At 62.6% G+C, this 22250-nt stretch overlaps 3 protein-coding genes across 8 annotated transcripts; 2 read left to right on the plus strand and 1 right to left on the minus strand.

Moving 5' to 3' along the window:
* Window positions 1-160: 160 nt before the first annotated feature.
* Window positions 161-11899, minus strand: RIC8A (RIC8 guanine nucleotide exchange factor A). Of its 5 annotated transcripts, none has more exons than XM_065065709.1 (11): window positions 11699-11899; window positions 10426-10588; window positions 8549-8596; window positions 6499-7113; window positions 6027-6121; window positions 5012-5162; window positions 4333-4428; window positions 3924-4068; window positions 3599-3743; window positions 2731-2850; window positions 161-2003 (listed from the first exon to the last, which is right to left on the minus strand). In XM_065065709.1, the coding sequence occupies exons 2-11, from the start codon at window positions 10510-10512 to the stop codon at window positions 1883-1885; spliced, it is 1623 nt and encodes a 540-aa protein (XP_064921781.1). In that variant the 5' UTR covers window positions 10513-10588; window positions 11699-11899; the 3' UTR covers window positions 161-1882. The 5 variants fall into 5 exon arrangements, with proteins under 5 accessions (XP_064921781.1, XP_064921782.1, XP_064921785.1 ...); XM_065065710.1 differs by lacking the exon at window positions 11699-11899 and adding an exon at window positions 10951-11016; XM_065065711.1 differs by lacking the exon at window positions 161-2003 and adding an exon at window positions 2041-2378.
* BET1L (Bet1 golgi vesicular membrane trafficking protein like) lies at window positions 11860-15012 on the plus strand. Its single transcript, XM_065065728.1, has 4 exons — window positions 11860-12059; window positions 12583-12674; window positions 13400-13456; window positions 14134-15012. The coding sequence occupies exons 1-4, from the start codon at window positions 12041-12043 to the stop codon at window positions 14299-14301; spliced, it is 336 nt and encodes a 111-aa protein (XP_064921800.1). The 5' UTR covers window positions 11860-12040; the 3' UTR covers window positions 14302-15012.
* A 648-nt stretch (window positions 15013-15660) lies between these two features.
* Window positions 15661-22056, plus strand: VPS51 (VPS51 subunit of GARP complex). Of its 2 annotated transcripts, XM_065065701.1 has the most exons (10): window positions 15663-15917; window positions 16247-16376; window positions 16468-16614; window positions 17147-17369; window positions 18015-18759; window positions 19182-19400; window positions 20099-20320; window positions 20754-20875; window positions 21156-21243; window positions 21344-22056. In XM_065065701.1, the coding sequence occupies exons 1-10, from the start codon at window positions 15708-15710 to the stop codon at window positions 21602-21604; spliced, it is 2367 nt and encodes a 788-aa protein (XP_064921773.1). In that variant the 5' UTR covers window positions 15663-15707; the 3' UTR covers window positions 21605-22056. The 2 variants fall into 2 exon arrangements, with proteins under 2 accessions (XP_064921774.1, XP_064921773.1); XM_065065702.1 differs by lacking the exons at window positions 21156-21243; window positions 21344-22056 and adding an exon at window positions 21276-21309 and having other exon boundaries at window positions 15661-15917.
* The last annotated feature ends 194 nt before the right edge of the window (window positions 22057-22250 follow it).

Consider the following 22250-nt stretch of genomic DNA (forward strand, 5'->3'; position numbering starts at 1 on the left):
GGGAAAGGTCCCGGCTTAGCCCCAGGAGAACGCTGCAGTTTTACCTCCCAAATAACACTGCAAAGTCCAGGGTGATGGAGCAGAACCATGAGCTAGTCAGAAAAAACAGCATTTCCTTACTTGCTCGGAGCTCTCAGGTTGGAGGAACCACTGCCACGCGCCCGTTTGTCAGGTTTTCTTTATTCTAGCATCACTTTTGTATTCCTACTTGTGACAGCAAGTTGGGGAACTCTGGTACATGAGACAAACTGGTAGATTTTGTTTAAAACAATTTTCTTTAAAAAGAAAAAACAAAGACAAGACAGCTGTAAGCCGCAGCGCAGGACGGGGCCCCAGCCGCGGCGCAGCGCGGGAAGCCGGGGCAGGGCCAGCAGCGCGCAGGAGGCGGCTTTTCCTTCGGATGGGAACGGCTGACACCAAGAACTGAACTCTGCGGTGGCGGGAACGCCGCACAGCGCAGGCACTGACCACGGTGCTCCCGGCCGGCACCGCCGCGCTTCTGCCACGGCCAACGGAACGCGCGGCTGCCCAGCGCTGCGCCGGCCTGTGCACGGCGCACACCTGCTCCCGCGCTCACACCCGCACTGGGCGTGCACAGACACCCCCGCGCTCACACCCGCACTGGGCGTGCACAGACACCCCCGCGCTCACACCCGCACTGGGCCTGCACAGACACCCCCGCGCTCACACCCGCACTGGGCGTGCACAGACACCCCTGCACCCACAGTCACCCCCGCGCTCACACCCGCACTGGGCGTGCACAGACACCCCCGCACCCACAGCCGCACTGGGCGTGCACAGACACCCCTGCGCTCACACCCACACTCTGGGGGTGCACAGTCACCCCTGCGCTCACACCCACACTCTGGGGGTGCACAGACACCCCTGTGCTCACACCCACACTCTGGGGGTGCACAGTCACCCCCGCGCTCACACCCACACTCTGGGGGTGCACAGTCACCCCTGCGCTCACACCCACACTCTGGGGGTGCACAGTCACCCCTGCGCTCACACCCACACTCTGGGGGTGCACAGTCACCCCTGTGCTCACACCCACACTCTGGGGGTGCACAGACACCCCCGCGCTCACACCCACACTCTGGGGGTGCACTGACACCCCCGCGCTCACAGACACACTCTGGGGGTGCACAGACACCCCTGTGCACACACCCACACTCTGGGGGTGCACAGACACCCCCGTGCTCACACCCGCACACCGTGTTTGGACCGACACGCAGCGCAGACACGCACACCTGCTGATGAAACGGATGCACTGTGCTCACAGCTGTTGGGCTCTACGACCTTAGAGGTCTTTCCAATCGAAATGACTCAAGGACTCCGTGCCGAGGCTCCCGCGGGCTCTGCTCCCCCAGAACTGCCCTCGGGAACCGCGCGCAGCCCCTCCTGCCGTCCCACCTTCCACCCGCGCCCTGGGGAGCAGCTCCCCCACACGCGGCCACGCTGGTGTCAGCACACACGAGATGCTCACGGGTTACCGTTCCCCGACGGTGAGATGGAAAGATCCTCCCACCCACCCTTCTCCCCACATACCATGTATTAAAAAATAAATCCTGCTGCAAAGTCCTGGAAGCAATTTGGGGTACGAAATCTCGCGGCTGCTGGCAGGAGAGACGGCGGGGGAGCCGGGCCATGGAGAGACTGGAAGGAGCGGTGGCTGCGGGGCTGGGACAGGCAGGAGGTGTTTCTGTCCCCGGGGGGCTGGCAGAGGCAGGAGTGTTCCTGGTCCTGGCTGTGGCGCTCCGAGAGGCAGGAGGTGTCCCTGCTCCGCGCTGGGTGCCGCCCCCAGGAGAGCCCTGGCCTGGCACCAGCCCCGGGTGCAGCCCCAGTTCTGGGGGGGCGGGGGGCTCCCCAGCGCTCGCGGTCAGTCCAGCCCCAGGTCCGAGTCGGAGGACGACCTCTCGTCGGCCATGTCGCGGAGGGCGTTCTCCATGGGGGCCAGGGTGCCGCTCGGCGTGATGCCCATGGGCTGGATGACTTGCTCTCTGCAACACACGTTGGCAGCTGACAGCGCAGGAACAGACATGCGGCAGCAGAAACTCGGGGCTGGTGGGAACCGCCCGAGGCAGCTCCGAACAACCCAGGCCACCACCAAGGGTCCCTTTTAGAAGTGGGGGACAGTTCTGGCCCTAAACGCTCCCGCACACGGAGGCGATGGCTGGAAGCACAACCCACAAGTGTTGCCGTTCTCAGGTTCCATGGAACCGGCTCAGGTTTAGGGCCCCGCTCTGTGTTTTCAGAGGAAAAGCAGCGCTGGCAGCAGCGTTCCTCCAGTACACACAGTAAACGCGCTGCCTTCTCCCGCCCGCCCTCAGGGTGCTCCAAACTCAGCTGCCGGTCTCTGGGCTCCTCTGTGGCACCTATTAACGATGCACAAAAGAGCAAGCACTCCCGCAGGGAAAGGACCTGGTGGCACTGGTGCCATCTGTCCCCACATCGCTGCTTCCTACCGAGCAGCCGTGCCAGGAGCCGGGGCTGAGGAAACGGTGCAGACGTGCCGAGAACCCCTCGGTACGCCGTGGTGCCAAAGAGCTGCGCGGGGCTTGCTCTGCCTTCCCCCCAGCTGAAGGCAACGTGTCCCCTTGTGTCTCCCCCACCCTCTTTTACAGCACTTCGGCTAGTGGTGGCCTCGGGACTCCCCTCGGAGACAGGACTGTGATAAATGTAAATCACGGACACGCAGGTGCTAATGCAAACAGAGTTTTCTAGTACCTGGACAACTTGTCAAACATGTTGACTAACTTCATGGCTTCATATTCCTTCTGCTCTTCAGTCATCCCTTCCATGGGGTTGGGCAGTTTCTCCTCGACACGACCCGTCACAGGGTTAATGCTGCAAGAAGAACAGGGAGGCCGGGGCAAGGGAGGGAGGTAAAGCAGAGGGGCGTGGAAAGGGCTGCTTAAAAACCTCCATCGCCGCTGCCGAGCACAGAACACAGCGGCATGGCAGCTGCCACTGCTGCCCGTCTCCTCAGCGCCAAGCGCCATCGCGGTGCACGTCCTGCACACAACCATCCCCCCCGTTTCTCTGGTGTGAGCGACATCCCCATCCTACCTATCCCACCACGCAGCTCTGAACCAGGAGCACGGGGCAGACAACACCTCTTCCCCTCCTTAAGCCAGGGGGCAAAAAGCTAACATAGGGGAGAAAAAGGCAAACACCAACCTGCAGACCACTTTGAACAGGATGGTAGAAAGCAGGGGACTCGCACCCCTCACCTCACAAGGGGTGTAAGACATGGATCGCAGACGCGCCACTCGCGCACAGCACGCAGGGGTCTGGCGCTGAGCGGGCCCTGTGTGAAGGAACCCGCGGGCTCCGGGGCCGTGCCCAGCTCCAGGGACCGAAGGCACGCTCCGGTGCCGCTGCACCACGAGCCGCTCAGCGCGGAGACGTTTCACCGAGGAACGGGCAGGGGTGGGAACACAAGGTCAAAGTGGAGGGTGAAGCTGCTGAGCAACGCGGAAGGAAACGTGCTTGTGCAAGAGCAGGACAAGGGGGATGGCGGGGAGGAGGATGAAGAAAGGACAGAGCTGCAGGGGGATGAAGGTGCAGGAAGAGGGGGAGCAGAGTTCTTTACTTGGGCTTTGCCTCTTTGTACTCCTCGGTGTCCGTGTCTTCGTCTTCCGAGTACTCGCCCTCCTCCCGGCCGCCAGCCATGAGGCCTCGTGCTGCCAGCAGCCCAGCCGCGTTCCCGTAGCCCGTGTACTTCACAAACCGCGACACTGCCAGGACAAGGGGAAACACCGCCCTGTGCCTCCCTCCTGCCCCTCCGGCCGCGGAGACCCAGAAATGCCAGCGCTGCTTTGACCTCAGAGGGAGCGAAGGGACAAGCTCCTCTCGGCTGCAGGGTCACCCAGCCCACACTCGCTCCTGTCCCCGAGCCCCAGGGCCCTGCAGCTCACCGCTCTCCTTGCAGAGCACGAAGAGGAACTCAGCCGCGCAGTGCTTCACGTCGGTGTCGATGTGGGTCATCAGACGCACCAGCTTGTTGCGCAGCGAGTTCCCCACCTCCGGCCGGTTCCGCACGTCCCGCAGCGGTGGCAGCACCTGCAAGGACAGAGTGGTGACCGGTGGAGCTGGGACAGCACCGACGGGTCAGACGGGAAATGTCCCTTTGTTTTACAAGTCAGCTAAAACTGATAATCCACAGAGTGTGAGAGATGTGGAAAAAGTGCTGTGGGTACCAAGGGCCTCAACCAACGCATATCAGAAGCTGGCAGAGGGGTGTGTGTGGAGGACGGCACCAACGGGGCGGTGTGCTGCCCCCTCTCCCCAGAGCGCCACTCGGCCACCGGCTGACGCACCACGTACCTTCGCCTTGAGGAACTTCCTGGTCTGGCGGTGGACGCGGGCGCTCTCGGTCAGCAGGTTCAGCACCGGGGTCAGACTCTCCTTCAGCTTGTGGCCCTGCGGAAGCGTCCACAAGACGAACAGCACGTCAGTCGCGCTGGGCTCAGCCTGCCCGGCTTGTGGTGGAGAACATGAGCACAGCCCATCAGAGAAACAGATGGAGACCGAAGCTTTGAGGCTCTGCCGCAGGAACTCGGTGCTGCACCAGCCCTCCTGGCCCGGCTCTCTGGCCCGGCTGCGCTGGAAATACTTGTGCGGGGCACCCAGAGCAGAGAGCTGCTGTGGTAACAGAGGCCCTTTGGAGTGCCCCCAGGGACTGAACCACAGACAGCTTGAAAATAATGCAAATTCTGGCGTCCAGAAGCTGCCCAGCAGGTCACTCTGGAGTGAAGCAGAGCACAGATATTTCCAGCACCCAGCTAATCACTGACCGTTCCGCTGCTCTCACCACCGCAGCCCCCAAAGCAAGGACCCAGTCACCTTCCCAGTCAACACTGGTTTAGTCCCACTGACCACAAGTTTTGCCTCTTTTACAAAGTGTGGCTCCCACAAAGGGCTCTCTCCGAACCCGCCACGCCTCACTGCTGCCCCGTGGCGCTGGGCTCCTCCCGGCCCACCCAGCTCCCGCAGCCCCGCTCACCCTGTCCAGGCGCCGCTCCAGGAAGCCCAGCAGGACGCTGACCGCGTCCATGTTGACGCCCATGTACTCCAGCGAGCCCGGCCGCACCTTCGGGGTCAGCAGCACATCCAGACACTTCAGGGGCAGGTTGCCCAGAAGGTTAACGGTGTGACTGAACACGGAAAAGAGACGTGAACGCAGAGTCACCGATCTCTGCTCAGTTCTTCAGCTCTCAACAATGAAAGTTCATGACTGACTTCAAAGAGTGTGAGGACCCTGAGCTCCAAGCTGCCCTTGGGCTGCACCCCAAGCTCCTCACGCCACCCAAGGAAATAAATTAAACTGCTCTTTGGGTTGTTGAACTACTCACTGGGAGTCCAAAGGGACTTCGGTGACACTGAGAAACCCTGGATCTTGACACAGAGGCCAAGCAGGACCACTCTGGGTGGCCAAAGGTCCTTCTCCAGGTTCTCCTGCTGCATCTCTCCTCCTCTCCTTTGCAGCCAATGCAACACATTGCTTTGGATTCCCCTGACTACGGTTTTCTCGGGGACAGGACGGTGTCACCTGCTCCCAGCTGCCGCCCCTGGACCAGCAGTGCTCAGCAGGGTGACACAGGCAATTTCTCAGCGTGGCTCCAGGGACACACAGTTAATAGGGCCAGCCACGGGCTCTTCACCTGCAGTACCACACACCTGCTCTGGCAAGCTGCCCACCGCAGTGGGTGGCGCGGTGAGGCCTGACACAGGACACTGCGCGTGGCCCCCGGGTCGGGCAGGCTGGAGAAAGCGCGTCCTCCCGCGGGCCGGGGACGGTGGCATCGCCACACGCCACGTCACCGCGGCGAGCAGGGCTGTGCCCAAGCTCTGGCAGCGCAGGAACCCGCAGGCCCAACCAGAGTCACCTGCTTGTCACCAGTGGCCCCAGCAGCCACCAAAAAGCAGAGATGTTAATGCCGAGGTCAGGCAGGACCTGCCTCCCGGAGCCCCCAGGGCTGCGTCTGGCGGAGATGAGGACCCGGTTACCGAACACGGACCTGTGGAACTCCTCCGTGCGCTCCTCTCCGTCAGCACGGATCATCAGGCAGTGCCGCAGGAGGGCACCCAGGTGCCGGTACAGAGCTGCGTCTTCCTGGCCCCAAAACAGAACGTGAAAACCTGCATCAGGAAAGGGGCTCCTCCGCTTCCCAGAGCCCGCTGCCCACAGCCCAGCCCCCGCTCCGGCAGCCCGGAACCCGCAGCTCCTGTTCACGTGGCAGTGAATCGTGTCAGTAGGAAGGAAAAATAGCCAGCCTTCACATTTTAATGCTCTAAAAGTCTTAAGGGTTAATAACGCATCACTCAGGCAGTGCTCTAGGGACGAAGGTCTGGACGCGAGTCTCTTGCTACATGCACCCAGGGCTGCACGAGGGCCCATACGTAAGATGAGGAAACGCAAGCAGAGGAGAAAACCAGCAGCCAAACCTCAGCCAGCGACACGCGAATGGGGTGGGACAGCCCAGAGCTCACCTCGTCCACCTCCCTCTTGCTGGAATCAAAGGTGATGTTGAAGAGCACCTTCAGGATCTCCATGGCTCGCTCCGTCTCCTGCCGAGGCAAGGGTGGGAGAAGCGCCTCCTCGGTGGCGACCTCGTAGGGGTCCAGCCACTTCACGCCAAGGGTCAGCTCCAGGGTGTCCGTCATGAGGCCGATGCCCCTGAGCTCCTGCGCCAGCTGCTGCCGCACATCCACCCTCAGGGCCGTCAGCAGGAACAGCAGCCGCAGGTCGAAGAACTTCACGTCGTGGGGAAGGCTCCTCTCGTTGTACAGCTTGATGCGCTCGGCCAGGCCCACCACCAACCGGGCTTCGGCTGTCAGCTCCTGCGCCCTGGGGCTGCTGAACACGATGTTGCAGAGACACTTGAGGGATTCCAGGATCACATCCAAGTCCGGGACCTCCCGGATGAGCTCCTCGCAGTAATCGATGCCAGCGTGGCGGGAGAGGGTCCTCAGGCCCCCCTTGGTGGCAAAGGGCTCCAGGCAGTGCTTGTCGCGGGACAGGATGCGGATGCTTTCCAAGCAGGTGACCTGGCAGGACGGCTGCAGTTCTCTTTCCAGGAACTTGATCAGCAGCTGGGCCATTTTCTGTGCAGATGGAAACAAGCAATGCCTCACACGCTGACACGTCCCGGTGCTCCCCGCCTCCCTGCCACGCTCTGCCCGCGCAGACGCAAGCGCTGTCCGGAGACGGGCCTGCGAGCGGCTCCGGGCCACGTCTGCGCTCGGGAGGGTTCGGCTCCGGCCTCTGATCCTGACCCAGACCGAGCGAGGAGCAGAGAACGGCACCGCGCTGAGGCGGATCTCACTGCATCGCTCTGCGTGACGCCGGATCAGAGCACGTGTCTTCCCACACACATCGCAAAGCGACCCAGGATTGCAAGGTTTGCTGTCGCTAGGGCTAATTAGCTTATCAGCCTAACCAGTTACACTTCGTAATAATCAAAGGACCGAGGGAAGGAATGAAGCAAAACTGAAATTTAGTTCGTAACGTGAGGCTGGCAGGACTGAGCAAGCTGCAGCTGACGAAGCCTGCCCCACAAACACAGCCTTCGGAAGTGAGAAAGTGCAGTCACTGCTCTGCTGCTTCTGTACGAGGGGACAGACACGGGAGTTAAAAGTACTCAAAATACCCAAAGCCCCTGAGCGACCCAGGTTAAAGAGACCTGGAGTGTGTGCCCAGGGCTGAACCTGCAGAACGGAGCCCCAGGCACCAGCTGGCGATGCTCGGTTGGGATCCCACAGCACACAGCCCGCGGAGCGGAGCAGCCCCGCGCCGTGCCCCAGCTCCAGCCTGCGTGACCGTCCCGGCTTGTGCAGCAGCTCAGCGCAAGGCAAAGAGCCCAGACCTTGCGAGATCTGCTCCCACGAGTCAGGCTGTGCCTGGGACAACTTGCTGGAGCAGCACAGACACAAGAGGTCCCGTTCTGCACCCAGCTGCCTGGCACAGCTGCTGTGCCAACACAGGTGTTAGTGCAATCAAACAAACCAGACCACAAGGCCCATTCAGCTGGAAAATAACCCAGGGAAAGAACAAGAGCTATTCTTTAGTTAGAGCAGCCCACCAGCCATGTGCAGCCACACAAAGGTCTGTCCTGGCAGGAAAGAACGGCGAGAGCACACAGAACAGGCAGGAGCGTTCCTGTCCCCTGAGCCGCAGCTCACACCGGCTGCGGGTCTGTGACACCCGGCCCGGGCCAGCCCTGCGCTGGCCCACGGCAAACGGCTCAGCCACAGAGCCCCGCCGGGACCCTGCACCGCAGGCACGGGATCACACCTCTCCTACACCCGTGGCTGGGACTGCGCGCACCACGGGACGCACAGCGCTGGTAATGCCAGAAGGATGCTGGTCCTTATCCAAAACCACCAGCTACCGAGGGAAAACTGGAGCCAGACCATTCCCTAACTAATTTAACAAAAAACACTAATTTCTTTCCCTGTAGGAGCTGCCACCACAAATCCCTGCTGGACATGAGTACGGAGTAGCGGCAGATCTACACATCCGAGCAAAGAGCGTGCCTACCTTCCTCTCCTCCCGCTCCTCATCGTCAAAGGTGAAGCACTGAGATTTCTGTGGGGGCAAAACAAAAACAAAATAAGTATGAGGTTAAAAAGCCACAAAACTCTTTGTCCCGGCCAGGGAGCGCGGTTCGGGCAGAAGGCAGCACAGGACACGCTCCAAACGCCAGCGCATCTCCCCAAGGACGGTCCCCAGCGGCACAGAGCAGGACTCGGGGCAGGGAGTGCCACGCTGCCCGCCGAGCTCAGTGATACCTGTGCGTTTGTAACAAGCACCAAGCGCTCCACAGGAACAAGACAAAGGAAAACTTTCCTGCCACAGAGGTTTTTGCTTCCGTCCTGGCTCTTCTTTCCAACACTGTTCCTACTTGGCTGACTCCAGCTACGTGCTTCACCACCCGGGGAACAGATCTGGTTTGGGCAGCACAGAGGGGCCGTGCCCCCGGTCTGCAGCGCTGCCCTGACCCAGCTCCCCGCTGTTCCGCGCGTCCCCGTTTCTCTTCCATCCTCCAAGCACGCTCGTGATGCTCCCTGTCCACTGCCCTTGGCCGCGGGCCCTGCGGGGAGGCTGGAATGCAGCCCACAGCCGTGCCCATCTGACAGACGGACTGTCCGTAAATCCCGCGGCAAAGCGGGCACTCACCGCATCCCAGCATCCCGGAACAGCCGGTAATTCCCTGCTCAGCGACACCAACAAGCCGTGCCTGCACACTGCTCCCCTTGATATTTACTGTTCCATTTCCTGACCAAAAGAACTGCTGGCTCCTTGTTACTTGCCAACAGATCCTGGTGGGTACTGAGGTCTCTTCTGACCAAAATGATTCTGTGATTCTGTGAAGTCGCTGAGTTCATCTGCAGTTCCATAATCCTCTTTGATTGCTCCATTTCTAGACGGGCTAGCAAAACCCCTGGCATTCTCACAAGTTTCACACACTTGATACGTGGACAAAGGATCCAGCCGGAGGAATTCCACAGACGAGGTTGTGGTTTGATGCCTCCAGCTGGTCACACACCAAGCTCCGTTCCACTCGCAGATTCTCCCGCCCACCTCTGCTGCAGGCGCTCCCAGTCCCGCAGACCGTCCCTAACAGGGCGCTCCTGCTCTGTAACATCCCCGTTTCAAAACCGGCTGCCGGGAAGAGCGGCACACTCTGCCTCTCACACACCCGTGCAAAACGCTCACAGCCTCCCCCCGCTGGCTCCCCACCTACTCAGGGACGGCGCAGAACGAGCCGCGGAGATCCACAGGGCCGGCCCTGCCCCGCTGGGAACCCTCCAAAGGAAACTTCCCTGACAACCAGAGTCTATTTCACAAGGGATTTACCCCCCCACACAATCTGCTGCTACTTTAAGGCTAGAAACACTTTCATCTCTGCTTCCCAAACATTCTTGTTTTGATATTCTGTATTTGTTATTTACTTCTTACTGTCAACTTTCAGATTAGGCACCTGCATCAAATTCCAGCAGCCCAGCCCCGTTCACCTCTCCTGATCTTTTACTTGCAAATGATGAGGAGCGTCTCACCTGCAGCTCCTCCCCAGGCCTCCCTTTCGCTACCTCCAAACCTTGCCAAACATAAAAGTTCCTCCTACTCCGCGTTCACACTGAGGTTTATTTCCGCGCCAGGTTTTACTTGGGATACAGATAATAATTAAAAGAAAAAAATCCCTTCTGCATGCCTTACTTCCAGTACTCAAAAGAACCAATGTAAATAGAGGCTGCTTAGCTGCTTCCTAGCAGAACATCAAGCAATAAATCATCTGCAAGCAGAAGATGCAGCAGTCTGTGGCGTTTCCACGGCAGTAACGCTCAGAGGAGACAGACCGGGCGGCACAGAAGCCCCCGACACGGCCGGGCTGCCCGCGGCTGACGCGCGCTCACCTCGCGGTTGTAGACCTGCAGCACCTTGAGCACCGTGTCCTGCTCCCCGCCCTCCAGCGTGGCCACCACAGTCCTCAGCTCCATCATCGCCACGGCTCAGCTTCGGCAAGAGGTGAAAGCGGGAGGAGGGGGCGAGGGGCTGCCAGGGCTCCCGATAACCGATCTTCACGCGGGGACGGGCCAGGGAGAGAGCGGGGTGCCGAATGGAAAAAGGGCAAAAAACAAAACGGAAAAATCCCCGAGTGAGATTCTCACACCGTTGCATCAATAAAATCAGAGCAGATGGATAACCCCAGTAAAACCAGCAGCCAGCTTCCCCTCTCTCCCTCTAATCCTCTTCTTCCTCTTTGCTTTTCAATGTTTAATACATGCCCTCCCAGCAAAGCACTGGGGAAAGCCTCCCCCCTCCCAGCCAGGGGATTAACACAGAGCAGATAACAGCAGCTCCCCGAAATAGCTCGCTGCCTCCTCCTCCCCGCTGCCCCGATTTCTGTTACCACACAGGAGAAAATAAACACAAAATACCCAGAAACACTCCTGTGGAGTAAAAAGGGACGGATGGGAAAGCCAGCCAGCCAGGACAGGGTCCTCCCGGCCGCCCTGGGGCGGAGCCACCTTCTGAGGTGATGAAGAGGAGAAACGGTCGGGTTTTGTCGCAGCGGCCGCTCAGCGCAGCGCCGGATCGGGCGGAGCACCAGACCCCGGCCCCGCACCGCACCGCACCGCACCGCAGCGGCGGCAGCAACGCGGGGTGCGGCCGGCGGGCGTCCCGGCTCAACCACGGCCCCGCGATAATAATGTAAACGAGCAGATGTGCACAAGGACAGCGCTGACGGGATTGTTCTGGGCGCGAGTAGAGCCGCGCAGGTCCACAGGGCTGGAAAGCAACCCCTAATGGTGGAGGAGCAGCCAGCCTCAGTACCTATGTGAGCACGCACGTCTGTGCAGACTCTGTGTGGCCACGCACCGTGTCTGCACCGCGACCAAGCGCTGGCCAGACCTCGTTACAAAAGCCGTGCTGGCCCTGGGCCCCGTGCCGAGACCCCGGGGTCCCCAGGTCACCCCCAGGCTGGGGAGGCAGCCAGCTGTGCAGGCAGATGTGCTCACCGGGCGCACGGCGGCCGGTCCCGGGCACAGACCCGGGCAGGGCGCAGCGTGTGTCACAATGCCCAGCTCTCCGCTCCCCCAGCCCCTCCTCGCGCCGCCCTCGCCTTTCAAAACCCCTCTCACCCCCGTTTTGGCCCAAAACAGCCGGGCGAAGCGCCGGCGGTACCTGCGGCACGTCAGTCCCTCGGAGCGGGCCGGGGCCGCGGGCTGCGCTGCGCTGGAGCCCGGCCCGCGCGGCGGGCGGAGGGAAGGGAAAGGAAGCGGCGGCACCTTCCTCCCCGCCGCCCCGGCTTCCTGCCGCGCCTCCTGCCCGGCCCGGCCCGGCCCCCCGGCGCTGCCGCCGCCCTGCGCTGCCGCGGGCCCGGGCTCAGCCCGGCAGCCCCCAGGGGTCCCGGGGGAGCAGCCGCCGCCCCCCGCCCGCCACGGGAACCGGCGGCAGCGGGAGGGGCCGCCGTGCGGAGGCGGGGACCGGAGCGGCTCCGCCCGGCCAGGCGGGGCCGGGGCCGCCATGGCGGAGTGGGGCCGAGGTGAGGCCGGGGAGCCCCCGGGGGAGCGCGGGATGAGCCCCCGGTCCGCTCGGTGCCCGCAGCCCGGCCTGGGCGCGGCGCCCGGTGCTGCCGGGCGGGTGGCGGCCCGGTGCTGCCGGGGTTTCTGACCGTTCGGGGCGTTTTTGCCAAACGGGGTTTGGGAGCGTTTGATGGCGCAAACCCCGGCGAGGCCGCAGGTGCGCGGTGGCAGCTGAGCGCCGGCACACGCGGGACGGGGGACACGCGGGACGGGGCGCACTCAGGACGGGGCACACGCGGGACGGGGCACACGCGGGACGGGGCGCACTCAGGACGGGGCACGCGCGGGACGGGGGACACGGGGGACGAGGCGCACTCAGGACGGGGCACACGCGGGACGGGGTGCACTCAGGACGGGGCACACGCGGGACGGGGCACACGCGGAACGGGGCGCACGTGGGACGGGGCACACTCAGGACAGGGCACACGCGGGACGGGGCACACGCGGGACGGGGCGCCCTCACACCCGCTCCTCTCTCCCCAGGGCGGGGGCCGGGGGCCGTGGAGGACGTGCTAGACGCGGAGAACCAGCGCATGGCGGACAGCCTGGCCAGCAAGGTCACCAGGCTGAAGTCGGTGAGCTGCCGGCGGCCGGGACGTCGGGCACCGGGGCTGCTTGCGGGGCCTCGCAGGAGGCGCACCCCGCGGTCAGTACAGGCGCCTTCCACACGTTAGTGACTCTTACCTGGTGGTGATCTAATGGGCAGCTGTCACCTGTGAAATGCCAGGGACGGCTGCACGCATGTCCGCTTTCCTTCTGAGGTTTAGTGACATCTGATGGGAGTGATGTGGGTTTAGGACTCTCAGGGAAGGAATTTTAGGCACAGAGAGAATGTAAAAGCTGCACAGAGGGGTATCGCTAAGCGCAGCTCCTCGGAAAAAGTTCACAGTGCAAAGGCGGGTAGATCAGTTCTGAAAAGTACACGTGTCTGTATATGAGCGGTGTTCTTAAAGCTGCTTTGCCCCTACTGACATGAAATACTTTGCATTAGAGCTTAATAGAACTCAGTGACTCTCCTGGTAGAAGAGAAGACTCAATTCCTGCTGTTGCCCCTCCGTGTTGAAATGCTCCTGTCCTATATATGAAAGTTTCAGCGCTGCAGAGCTGAAAAAGTTCAACAGCCTGAAAGTGCAATGAGAATCTTGCTCCTCCACAGAGCAAGCCCGTGAACGTCGGAGCTGGGGCTGCAGTGTCTTGCTTTTCTAATGTGCATTTCACATTTTAGCAGCACTAGATGCATTAAAGGTTCTCTCTGTATTAGAAGTTCACTAATACCTGTTTCCTCCCTGACGCCGTGCAGCTGGCTCTGGATATCGACAAGGACGCTGAGGAGCAGAACCGTTACCTGGATGGCATGGTAGGGAGCCAGCGGGATGGAAAAGCGTGACTTCCTTGTGCCGGCTCTCGGCAGTGACCTGAACGGTGAAAGTTTAAGTTCACAGGCAAAGTTAAATCCCAGGGGCTGGTCGGCAAACCAGGGCATGCAGCTAAACCCGTGTCCAGTGGGCTTCTTGCTATACAAACATCAGATCCCAAGCAGCTGCTGGTGTCACTTTGTCCCCGTGTATGCAGCACCGGGAGAGGGGGGTGTTGGACAGCTCAGAAATGCGGGTCCGCACTGGGACCGCAGAGCTGTTCCTCAGCCGCTCCGTGAGCTCCGCAGTGCTGTGTAAATCTGCCGGGTTATTCACCGCGGCACCTGAAACGTGGGCTGCCGGCACGCCGTAGTTCACCGCCGTCCTCGGAAGGAGCAAAGCTGACGCTCTGGGTCTGCTCTGGTTCTTTGCTGCCCTGTTCTGTCATCCTGACGCACAACACCCGATAAAACCAGAACCGCTTCCCGAGCAATCTGCTGCCGAAGCGTTGGAGACTCACAGTGCGCTGGGGAAAGGCCAGAACAGCAGATTCCTGGGTTACCTGCCGAGTGAGGTTTCTTAGGAGGAAAGCGTGGATGTTTTTAGGTAGGAAATGGGACTCTTGAGGGATCTCTTCATCTGTTTATAATGCCTCCACCTTCGTTTTCTTCCCCCTCAGGATTCGGATTTTCTGAGCGTGACTGGCCTGCTGAGCGGCAGCGTGAAGCGTTTCTCCACCGTGACCCGCTCCGGGAGGGAGAACCGCAAGTTGCTCTGCTCTGTCTCAGCAGGACTGATTGTTGTTTTCTTCATCCTTTACTATCTCGTGTCCAGAGCAGGGACTTGAGCTTGTTGTTCTGCAGGCTTTACAGAACAAAAACCACGATTGACAGACTCGTTCAGCACCTTTGTCCGTCTGCCCTGTGATGGAGTCTCTGATGTTCCAGACAGACCTTTCAAATAGTGTTTCCTTCCCCCAGCTGCTTGTGGGTGTTGGGGCTGGGCTCAGACATCTCTTTATAAAACGAGGATGTTTGATTTGAAATGGATTTTCGTGTGTAACACGATTTTGATGTTGTTAAACGCTTACGTCTTTATCTCTTGCCTCGTTGTCCGTGTTTTTAAGGGGCACTTTGGTGTTCTCTCCCTTGCTGATGTTTTGTATCAGGCTTGTGAGATGGGGCCAACAGATCCAGAGACTTGTCAATACTTGGAAGTTTAATAAAGCCTGTCCTTGGGCTATCCTGGGTCCAGATCTGTGCTGCCCTGTGTTCAGCTGCACCAAACTGCTACCAAAATACTGCCCTACCTGGATTAGGTGTCATCTTTTCCACATACGGGGAAAAACATGCAGGGAAGGCAAGTAGAAAGGAGGCAGCAGTGACTTCCTCTGCTTCTTCCTGCTGCTCTGGTCCAAACTCTCTGTTCAAAGAACGATGGGTGAACTGGTGGACTCTGGTTTGGTTTTCTGACAGGAGGCTGCTGAACAGCCTGGTCTTCGTAACAGTGGTGGGTTTGGTTTCCTTTTACTGCTGTAAATAAAGCTCTGGTTTTAGAACTTTTTGCTTGAGTGTTTTTTCCTGTGCTTGCACGTCAGCAAGGCTGAGTACCCGGATCAAATCGTTTGGTTGTCCTGCTCGAGCTGTACAGCCCGTGCTGCCTGGGAGCGCAGTCCCGGCGCAGTCCCGAGGAGCAGCGTCTCCGCGGTGACCGGGACTCCTGGCTGCTCCGCGGGCTCTGCCGCTGCTGGGGCTGCTCTCCTCTTGTGTTCTGCGAACAAGCGTCCTCTCAGAAGCTGAGCTGCACAGGAACTGTCTTTAGTACCTTTCTGTGCCAGTTTAGGTGCTAAATAGTCCATGTGTCCATCAGGGTTGATTTGCCTTTGCCTTCCTCTGCAGAAGAAACACTATCTCTGACCCTTGGAATTCGCCGGTGTCCCCACGCACCAGGACCCAGTGGGGTCGTGTGGCCCCGTGGGGACGGGGACCCACCCGGTGTTGTGTGGGAACGAGGGGAGGGACACGGGGGCTCGTGGGGACAGCGGGGAGGCAGGGGGCAGGCGAACGGCGCGGACGCGGGGCCAGGGCCGGGGTCGCACCGGCGGCTCCCACCCGTGTTTCCCGCGGGACCCGGCAGGGCCAGCGCGGCCCCGACCGCCATGACGGGCAGCGCGGCCGGTTGCCGCGGCGACGGGCACTTCCGGCGGAAGTGACGGTGCGGGGCAGGGCCGGAAGCAGCGGCGGTGCCGGCGCAATGGCGGAGGCGGCGGGCAGCGGGGCCGGGGGCAGGGGCAGCCCCGAGCCCGGCACCGGCACCGGCACCGGCACCGGCGGCGGGTGGCGCCGGCCCCACGGGCCGCTTCAGCGCTACTATGGCCCGTCCGCGGCCGAGACGGCGGAGGCGGCCCCGGACCCCGCCGACATCAACGGGCCCCACTTCGACCCGGAGGTTTTCCTTAACAAGGTGACCTTTGACCCCGAAGCGACCTCTTCCCCCGGCCGTGACACCCCCGTGGGGGCAGTCGAGGGGCCCAGGGGGGGCCCAGGGGGCAGAGGGAGGCTCTGGAGAGTCATTTCCAAATCTGGGGGTGCATTTAGGGGCTGGGGGGCAGTTGTGGCTCCCCAGGTGGCAGTTGGGGATCCTGGGGGGCAGTCAGGGGCGTGGGGGCAGCTGAGGATCCCAGAAGGGCTGCGGGGGGAGGGTAGAGCCCCGGGGAGGCGGTCGAGGCTCTGGGGGGTGGATCCGGGGCCTGCAGTGGGGCTGGGGGACAGCTGTGCCACCGTTGCCCCCAGGTGCGCAGCGAGTGTCCCCTGGGGCAGCTGCTGGCGCGCGAGGCCGCGCTGGGCCGGGAGATCCGCGCCCTGGACAGCGACATGCAGACGCTGCTCTACGAGAACTACAACAAGTTCATCTCCGCCACCGGTGAGTGCCCGCCGGGGAACATGGGGCTCCCGGGGGCCGTGGGGGGTCTCGGGTGGGCAGGGGGTCCAGGCATCCGGCTGCTTCTCCCCAGACACCATCCGGAAGATGAAGGTCGATTTCCGGCGCATGGAGGCGGAGATGGACGACCTGGCCGCCAACATGGCCGCGATCAGCACGTCCAGCGCCCGCGTGAGCGCCGCGCTGCAGGACCGGCACCGCCGCGGCGCGCAGCTCGCCGGTACCGCACGGGAGCGTGGGGGCAGAGCTGGGGGCGCGGGGGGAGATCTGGGGCTTGGGGGTGGATCTCAGGGGTGGGCAGATCCAGCTGTTGGCCCCACCCACATTTGCTGGCCCTGCCCACATTTACTAGCCCCACCCCACTGTCTGGTCACACCCACATTTCATAGCCCCAGCCCAATGTCTGCCCTGTCTACATCTGCTGCCCCCGCCCCAATGTCTGGCCCCACCCACATATGTTGGCCACACCCACATGTGCCACCCCACCCACATTTTATGGCCCCGCCCATTTTATGGCCACACCCACATTTGCCAGACCATTTCCCTGACTGGCCACACCCACATTTGCCATCTTTGTCCCCTGCCTGGCCCCACCCATATTTGACAGCCCCGCCCCCTGCCTGGCCACACCCACATTTGGCAGCCCAGCCCCCTGCCTGGCCCCACCCACACCTGCCAGCCCCGCCCCTCCATGGCCCCACCCACACCTGCCAGCCCCGCCCCTCCATGGCCCCACCAACCCTCTCCCGCAGGGGTGCAGGCGCTGCTGCGGAAGCTGCAGTCTCTGGTGGAGGTGCCGGGGCGGCTGCGGCGCTGGGCGGCGCCGGGGGCGGAGCCTGCACGGGCCCTGCGCTGCCACGCCCGCGCCCGCGCCGTGCTGCGCCACTACCGCCACCTGCCCTCCTTCCGCGCCATCGAGGACGAGAGCCACGCCATCATGGCCGAGCTGGCCCAGCGCCTGCGCGCGCGCCTCCGGTGCGTTCACTCTGGAGCCTGCTGGTGACAGCTTAGGAGGGTGTTTCGCTCTGGAGACTGATGGCAGCCATTCCAGTCAACAGCCTTCTTGGTGGGATGATGCTGGTTGTGCTGTGTTAACTCTGAAACCTACTGATGCCAGCTGCAGGAGAGAGCTTTTCAAGGGGTTGGGGTGTTAAATCTGGACCCTAGTGATAACAGCCCCCAGGAGCATCCCAGGGAGGGGGGTATTCACCCTGGAGCGGACTGAGAGCCCCCGGGAGCCACCCCTTGCGCAGAGCCTGCTCGGAGTGAGGAACAACTCTGGCCGCTGCTGAGGGCGTTTGCCAGGTTATGTCACAGGGGGTTTCTCGTGTGTTTGTGGTAACAGGATAATCCTGGCACCTTCTGAGGAGTTTTAGTCATTTTTTTTTTCATTATTATTGTAAAGTCTGAGTCTGCCAATGGCCTTTGGTGAGCTTTTAATTGCTATAACCACTGTTAACTTTGGAATGTGCTGTTAAGTATTCTTTTCCTCTTTGCTTTTTCAATTACTGTTTACTCTGAAGCCTACTGATGACTCTCATTGCTCATTTCCATTTTTCTGCCGTGCCGCTGTTAACCCTGCACCCCCTGCCACCCCCAGTAACCCCTGTTCTCCCCCAGGGATGAGACCCTGGAGCCCAAGGAGCTGAGCGAGTGCGTGGAGATGCTGCTGCAGCTGGAGGAGCCGCCCGAGGAGCTGTGCCAGGAGTTCCTCAGCCACGCCGGCGCCCGCCTGGAGGCCGAGCTGGCGGCGCTGGAGGCCGAGCTGCCCCCGGCCGACCCCCCCTCCGGCACGGCCGCCACGCCGCCCCCTGCCTCCGACATCCTGGACTTCGTGGACCGCGGCAGCTCGTCCTTCGTGGGCACGCTGTGCCTGCTGGCCACCTCCTACCGCAGCCTCTTCCAGGGCCACCCCGGCGCGGGGGGCGGCCGGCTGGAGAGCTTCGCCGCCGCGCTCACCAACCGCTACTTCCAGCTGCTGGAGCAGCGGCTGGCGCTGGAGCGCGGGCTGGGCGACACGTCACTGCTGGTGCGGGCGCTGGACCGGTTCCACCGCCGCCTGCGCGCGCTGCTGCAGCTGCTGCCGGCCGCGGGCGCCGAGCCGGGCGCCGAGCTGGTGGCGCGGGCGGCGCGCGAGCGGGTGCAGCGGTACCTGCGTGCGCTGCAGACCTTCTTCCTGGGCTGCCTGGGGGACGTGCGCCAGGCGCTGGCCGCCCCCCGGCCCCCCGGAAAGGAGGGGCCCGGCCTGCCCGACCTGCTGGCCACGCTGGCCGCCTCGGTGCTGGGCCAGCTCAAGGCCGTGCTGGCCTACGTGCAGCTCTTCACCGCCCGCGACGTCGCCTTCGCCAGCCTGCCCTACTTCAAGGTGCGCTGGGGGTGCTTTGGGGGGCCCCGAGGCAGTTTGGAGGTCCCTGGGGTGGTTTGGGGGGTCCGTGGGGCAGTTTTGGGCTCACTGGGGCGCTTTGCAGGTCTCTGGGGCAGTTTGGGGGGTTCCCTGGAGTGTTTTGGGGGGCTCCCTGAGTCAGTTTGATGCTGGGGGGGTGTTTGGTGGGTTCCCAGGGCTATTTTTGGGCCATGAGCCCCCTCTCCCGTGCAGGGAGAGCTCTGCATGGCGGTGGTGCGTGGGGGACTGGTGGCCGTTTGGGGTTCTTCCCTGGGGCGGTTTGGGGTTCCCTGGGGCGGTTTGGGGGTCCATGGGGCGGTTTGGAGGTTCCTTGGGCTGGTTTGGAGCCAGGGGGTCTGGCGGGTGCGCGGGGTTGCTGGGCCGTGACCCGCGTTCCGGCGCAGGGGGAGTTCTGCGTGGCGGCGGTGCGCGAGGGGCTGGTGGTGGCCTTCCTGCGCTGGCTGTGCCGCACGGCGCGCGCCTTCGCCGAGAGCCCGCCCGAGCGGGGCGCCCCCGCCGCGCCCCCCGCCCTGCTGCTGCTGCTCGCCCGCCTCTGCCTGGACTACGAGGCCACCACCATCAGCTACGTGCTCACCCTCACCGACGAGCAGTTCCCCCCCCAGGTGAGCCCCAAACTGCCCGGGGGACCCTGCCTGTCCCCAAGGGGTCACGAGGTGGCTCTGTGTCCCTTCAGGATGTGGTGGTAGGTACCGTGGGGGCATTGGGACCTTCCTCTGTCGCTGTGCCCCAGAACTTCCCCCAGTGGACCCACAGTGGTCTTATTGTCCCCAAATTGGCCCCAAGGGGACATCAAATGTTCCCAGGTTCCCCTGTGATACTGTGATGTCCCGCCAGGATGTCGTGGTGCAGACAATGGGGTGTGTGGAGGTTTGGGAATCTTCCTGCTGTCTTTGTGTGTCCCCAGATGTCCCTGAGGGACACCAAAATGTCCCCCAGCCCCTCCCTGTGGCCCTGTGTCTGTCCAGGATGTGACCCTGGGGTTGGCAGCGCACATGGAGGGTCCTCACCTGTGCCAGGGTCTCCCAGATGTCCCCAAGGGGCTCCTGCATGTGCCCAAGTCCCCTTGGATGCCCCAAGGATACGGGAAAGGCAGCAATGCTGTGGCAGAGCGGCCCAGGGAGTGTCCCATGTGTCCCCTGGTGTCCCTGTGCCCTCAGGACATCCCGTGGTGGAGGAACAGGGGGCATCCCCGCGTGTCCCCATGTCCCTTGTGCCCCCCGACGGCAGGGCCACTGGGAACAGGGCTGCGCGTGGAGCTGTGGGAGATGTCCCCACGTGTCCCCGTGTCCCTTTTCCCCAGGACGGGGACCCGGCGGTGACGCCAGCCGCGGAGCTGTGCGCGGAGGCGCGGGCGGCGGCGCAGCGGCTGCTGGACCACTACGTGCAGGTGCAGGGGGCGGCTGTGGCCCAGATGCTGCGCAAGAGCGTGGAGACGCGCGACTGGCTGGGCACCGTGGAGCCCCGCAACGTGCGCGCCGTCATGAAGCGCGTGGTGGAGGACATCACCGCCATCGACGTCCAGGTGGGCAACCGGGGGGGCCTCAAGTCCCCTGGGGGGGGCCAGATAGCCTGGAGGGTACCTGGAGAGACCCTGAGGTCCCTGAAGGGGCCAGAGGGAATCTCTGAGGTTACTATAAGGTCCTTGAGGCCTTAAGAAGACCCCAGAGGGTCCCTGTGTGGGTCCCTAAAGTCCCTTACAGGGTCCGAGATGTCCCAGAGGTTCTGGAGGTGGTGAGGCGGAGGTCCCTGGAGGGTCCAGCAGGGATCCGCGAGGTCCCCACGTGGTCCTTGAGCATCCCTGGGGTCCCAGAAGGGTGTGGGAGGGTCCCAGGGGATCTGAGGGACCCTGGGTGGTTCAGAGGGTTCCCAGGGGATCTGAGGGACCCTGGGTGGCTTGGGGGGTGCCAGGGGGGTTTTGGGGGTTCTGGGTCCCAGCAGCGGTTGTGGTGCCGCAGGTGGGGCAGCTGTTCGAGGAGGGGGTGCGGCGGGCGCAGAGCAGCGACTCCAGCCGGCGCGCCTTCTCTGTCTACAGCAGCTCGCGGGCGCCCGGGCGCTACGCCCCCAGCTACACCCCCAGGTCAGCCTGGCCCCCCAAGCTGTCCCCTTATCCCCTGATGATCCCCATGGGCCTTGTGTCCCAGGATTGTCCCGTCTGTCTGTCCTGTGACCATCCCCATGTTGCTGACTGTTGCCACACCCACGTTCTGTCATGTTCCTCTGTCTTTGTGTCCCCATACCATCTGTGCATCCCCTGACCATCTGTGTCCCCATGTCTCCTGACCATCTCTGCCCCCTCGTCCCCCGGCTTTCTCAAGTCCTTGCCTGTCCTGTGTCCCTGACTGTCCTGGTGTCCCCAGTGCCCCCATGGACACCCACCTGCTCAGCAACATCCAGAAGCTCTTCTCCGAGCGCATTGATATCTTCAGCCCTGTCGAGTTCAACAAGGTGAGGCCAGGGGGACATCCCCATATCCCCAGGTGTCCCCAAGGTCCCTGAACTGCTCACCTCCCGACGGTCTCGTGTCCCCGCTGTCCCCGTGGCGCAGGTGTCGGTGCTGACGGGGATCATCAAGATCAGCCTGAAGACGCTGCTGGAGTGCGTGCGGCTGCGCACGCTGGGCCGGTTCGGGCTGCAGCAGGTGCAGGTGGACGGGCACTACCTGCAGCTCTACCTCTGGCGCTTCGCCGCCGACGAGCGCGTGGTGCAGGGGCTGCTGGACGAGGTGGCCGCCAGCGCCGCGCACCGCTGCCTCGACCCCGTCCCCATGGAGCACAGCGTCGTCGAGCTCATCTGCGAGCGCGGATAGGACGGGGGGACGCCCCGCGGGGCGTCACACGGGACACGCGGGGACGTGGGACATCTGTGTCACCCTGGGGCACAGCCCAGTGGGGACACTTCTGGGAGGGGGATCTGTCTTGGGCCCTGTTATGTACCTGGGGACAGACCTGTACCCCGCAAGTCCCCACATGTATGTGGGGACACTCCGTGTGTCCTCCCCAACACAGCAACACACAAGGATGTCCCCTTTCCCCTCACCCCATGTCATCAGCCCCCTCCCTCAGCCATGGTAACGCTCTACACTGTCCCCCCGTCCTGGTGACACCCTCTATGTGTGCTGACACCCCGTATTGTCCCCACGGCCCCAGTGACACATCATGTCATCCCCCCACCTCAGCGACATCCCCTCCTGCCTGGGGGCACCCTGGGCACAGCCCTTTGTCACAATTGGGGACAATAAATAAAATATGTGTGCGCTGCGCCTTGTGTCCCGTGCCTGGGCTGGGGAGGGACACAACGGGGACAGACACCAGGGTCCCCAGGGGGCGGGGGTGTGCAGGGAGGTAACCAAGACACCTGGTAGCAGTCACCTGTGTCCCCATGGGGCACCTTTCCTCTCCCCCCACCAAACCCTTGCACCAGCACCCGAGGAGCGTCCAGTGCCCGTGAGCAGC

The sequence above is a fragment of the Columba livia genome, chromosome 5 (genome assembly GCF_036013475.1).
Source record: "Columba livia isolate bColLiv1 breed racing homer chromosome 5, bColLiv1.pat.W.v2, whole genome shotgun sequence".
NCBI classification, from domain to species: domain Eukaryota; kingdom Metazoa; phylum Chordata; class Aves; order Columbiformes; family Columbidae; genus Columba; species Columba livia.

Coding starts and splice junctions, on each gene's coding strand:
- RIC8A (XM_065065709.1), bottom strand. CDS start 10,512: ATGATGGAGCTGAGGACTGTGGTGGCCACGCTGGAGGGCGGGGAGCAG. Junction 7,114..8,548: donor AGGAGCGGGAGGAGAGGAAG/GTAGGCACGCTC, acceptor CCATCTGCACAG/AAAATGGCCCAGCTGCTGAT. Junction 3,744..3,923: donor CGTGCTCTGCAAGGAGAGCG/GTGAGCTGCAGG, acceptor TTGTCCTGGCAG/TGTCGCGGTTTGTGAAGTAC.
- BET1L (XM_065065728.1), top strand. Junction 12,675..13,399: donor AGGTCACCAGGCTGAAGTCG/GTGAGCTGCCGG, acceptor GACGCCGTGCAG/CTGGCTCTGGATATCGACAA. Junction 13,457..14,133: donor ACCGTTACCTGGATGGCATG/GTAGGGAGCCAG, acceptor CTTCCCCCTCAG/GATTCGGATTTTCTGAGCGT.
- VPS51 (XM_065065701.1), top strand. CDS start 15,708: ATGGCGGAGGCGGCGGGCAGCGGGGCCGGGGGCAGGGGCAGCCCCGAG. Junction 17,370..18,014: donor CGCCTGCGCGCGCGCCTCCG/GTGCGTTCACTC, acceptor GTTCTCCCCCAG/GGATGAGACCCTGGAGCCCA. Junction 20,321..20,753: donor TCACCGCCATCGACGTCCAG/GTGGGCAACCGG, acceptor GTGGTGCCGCAG/GTGGGGCAGCTGTTCGAGGA.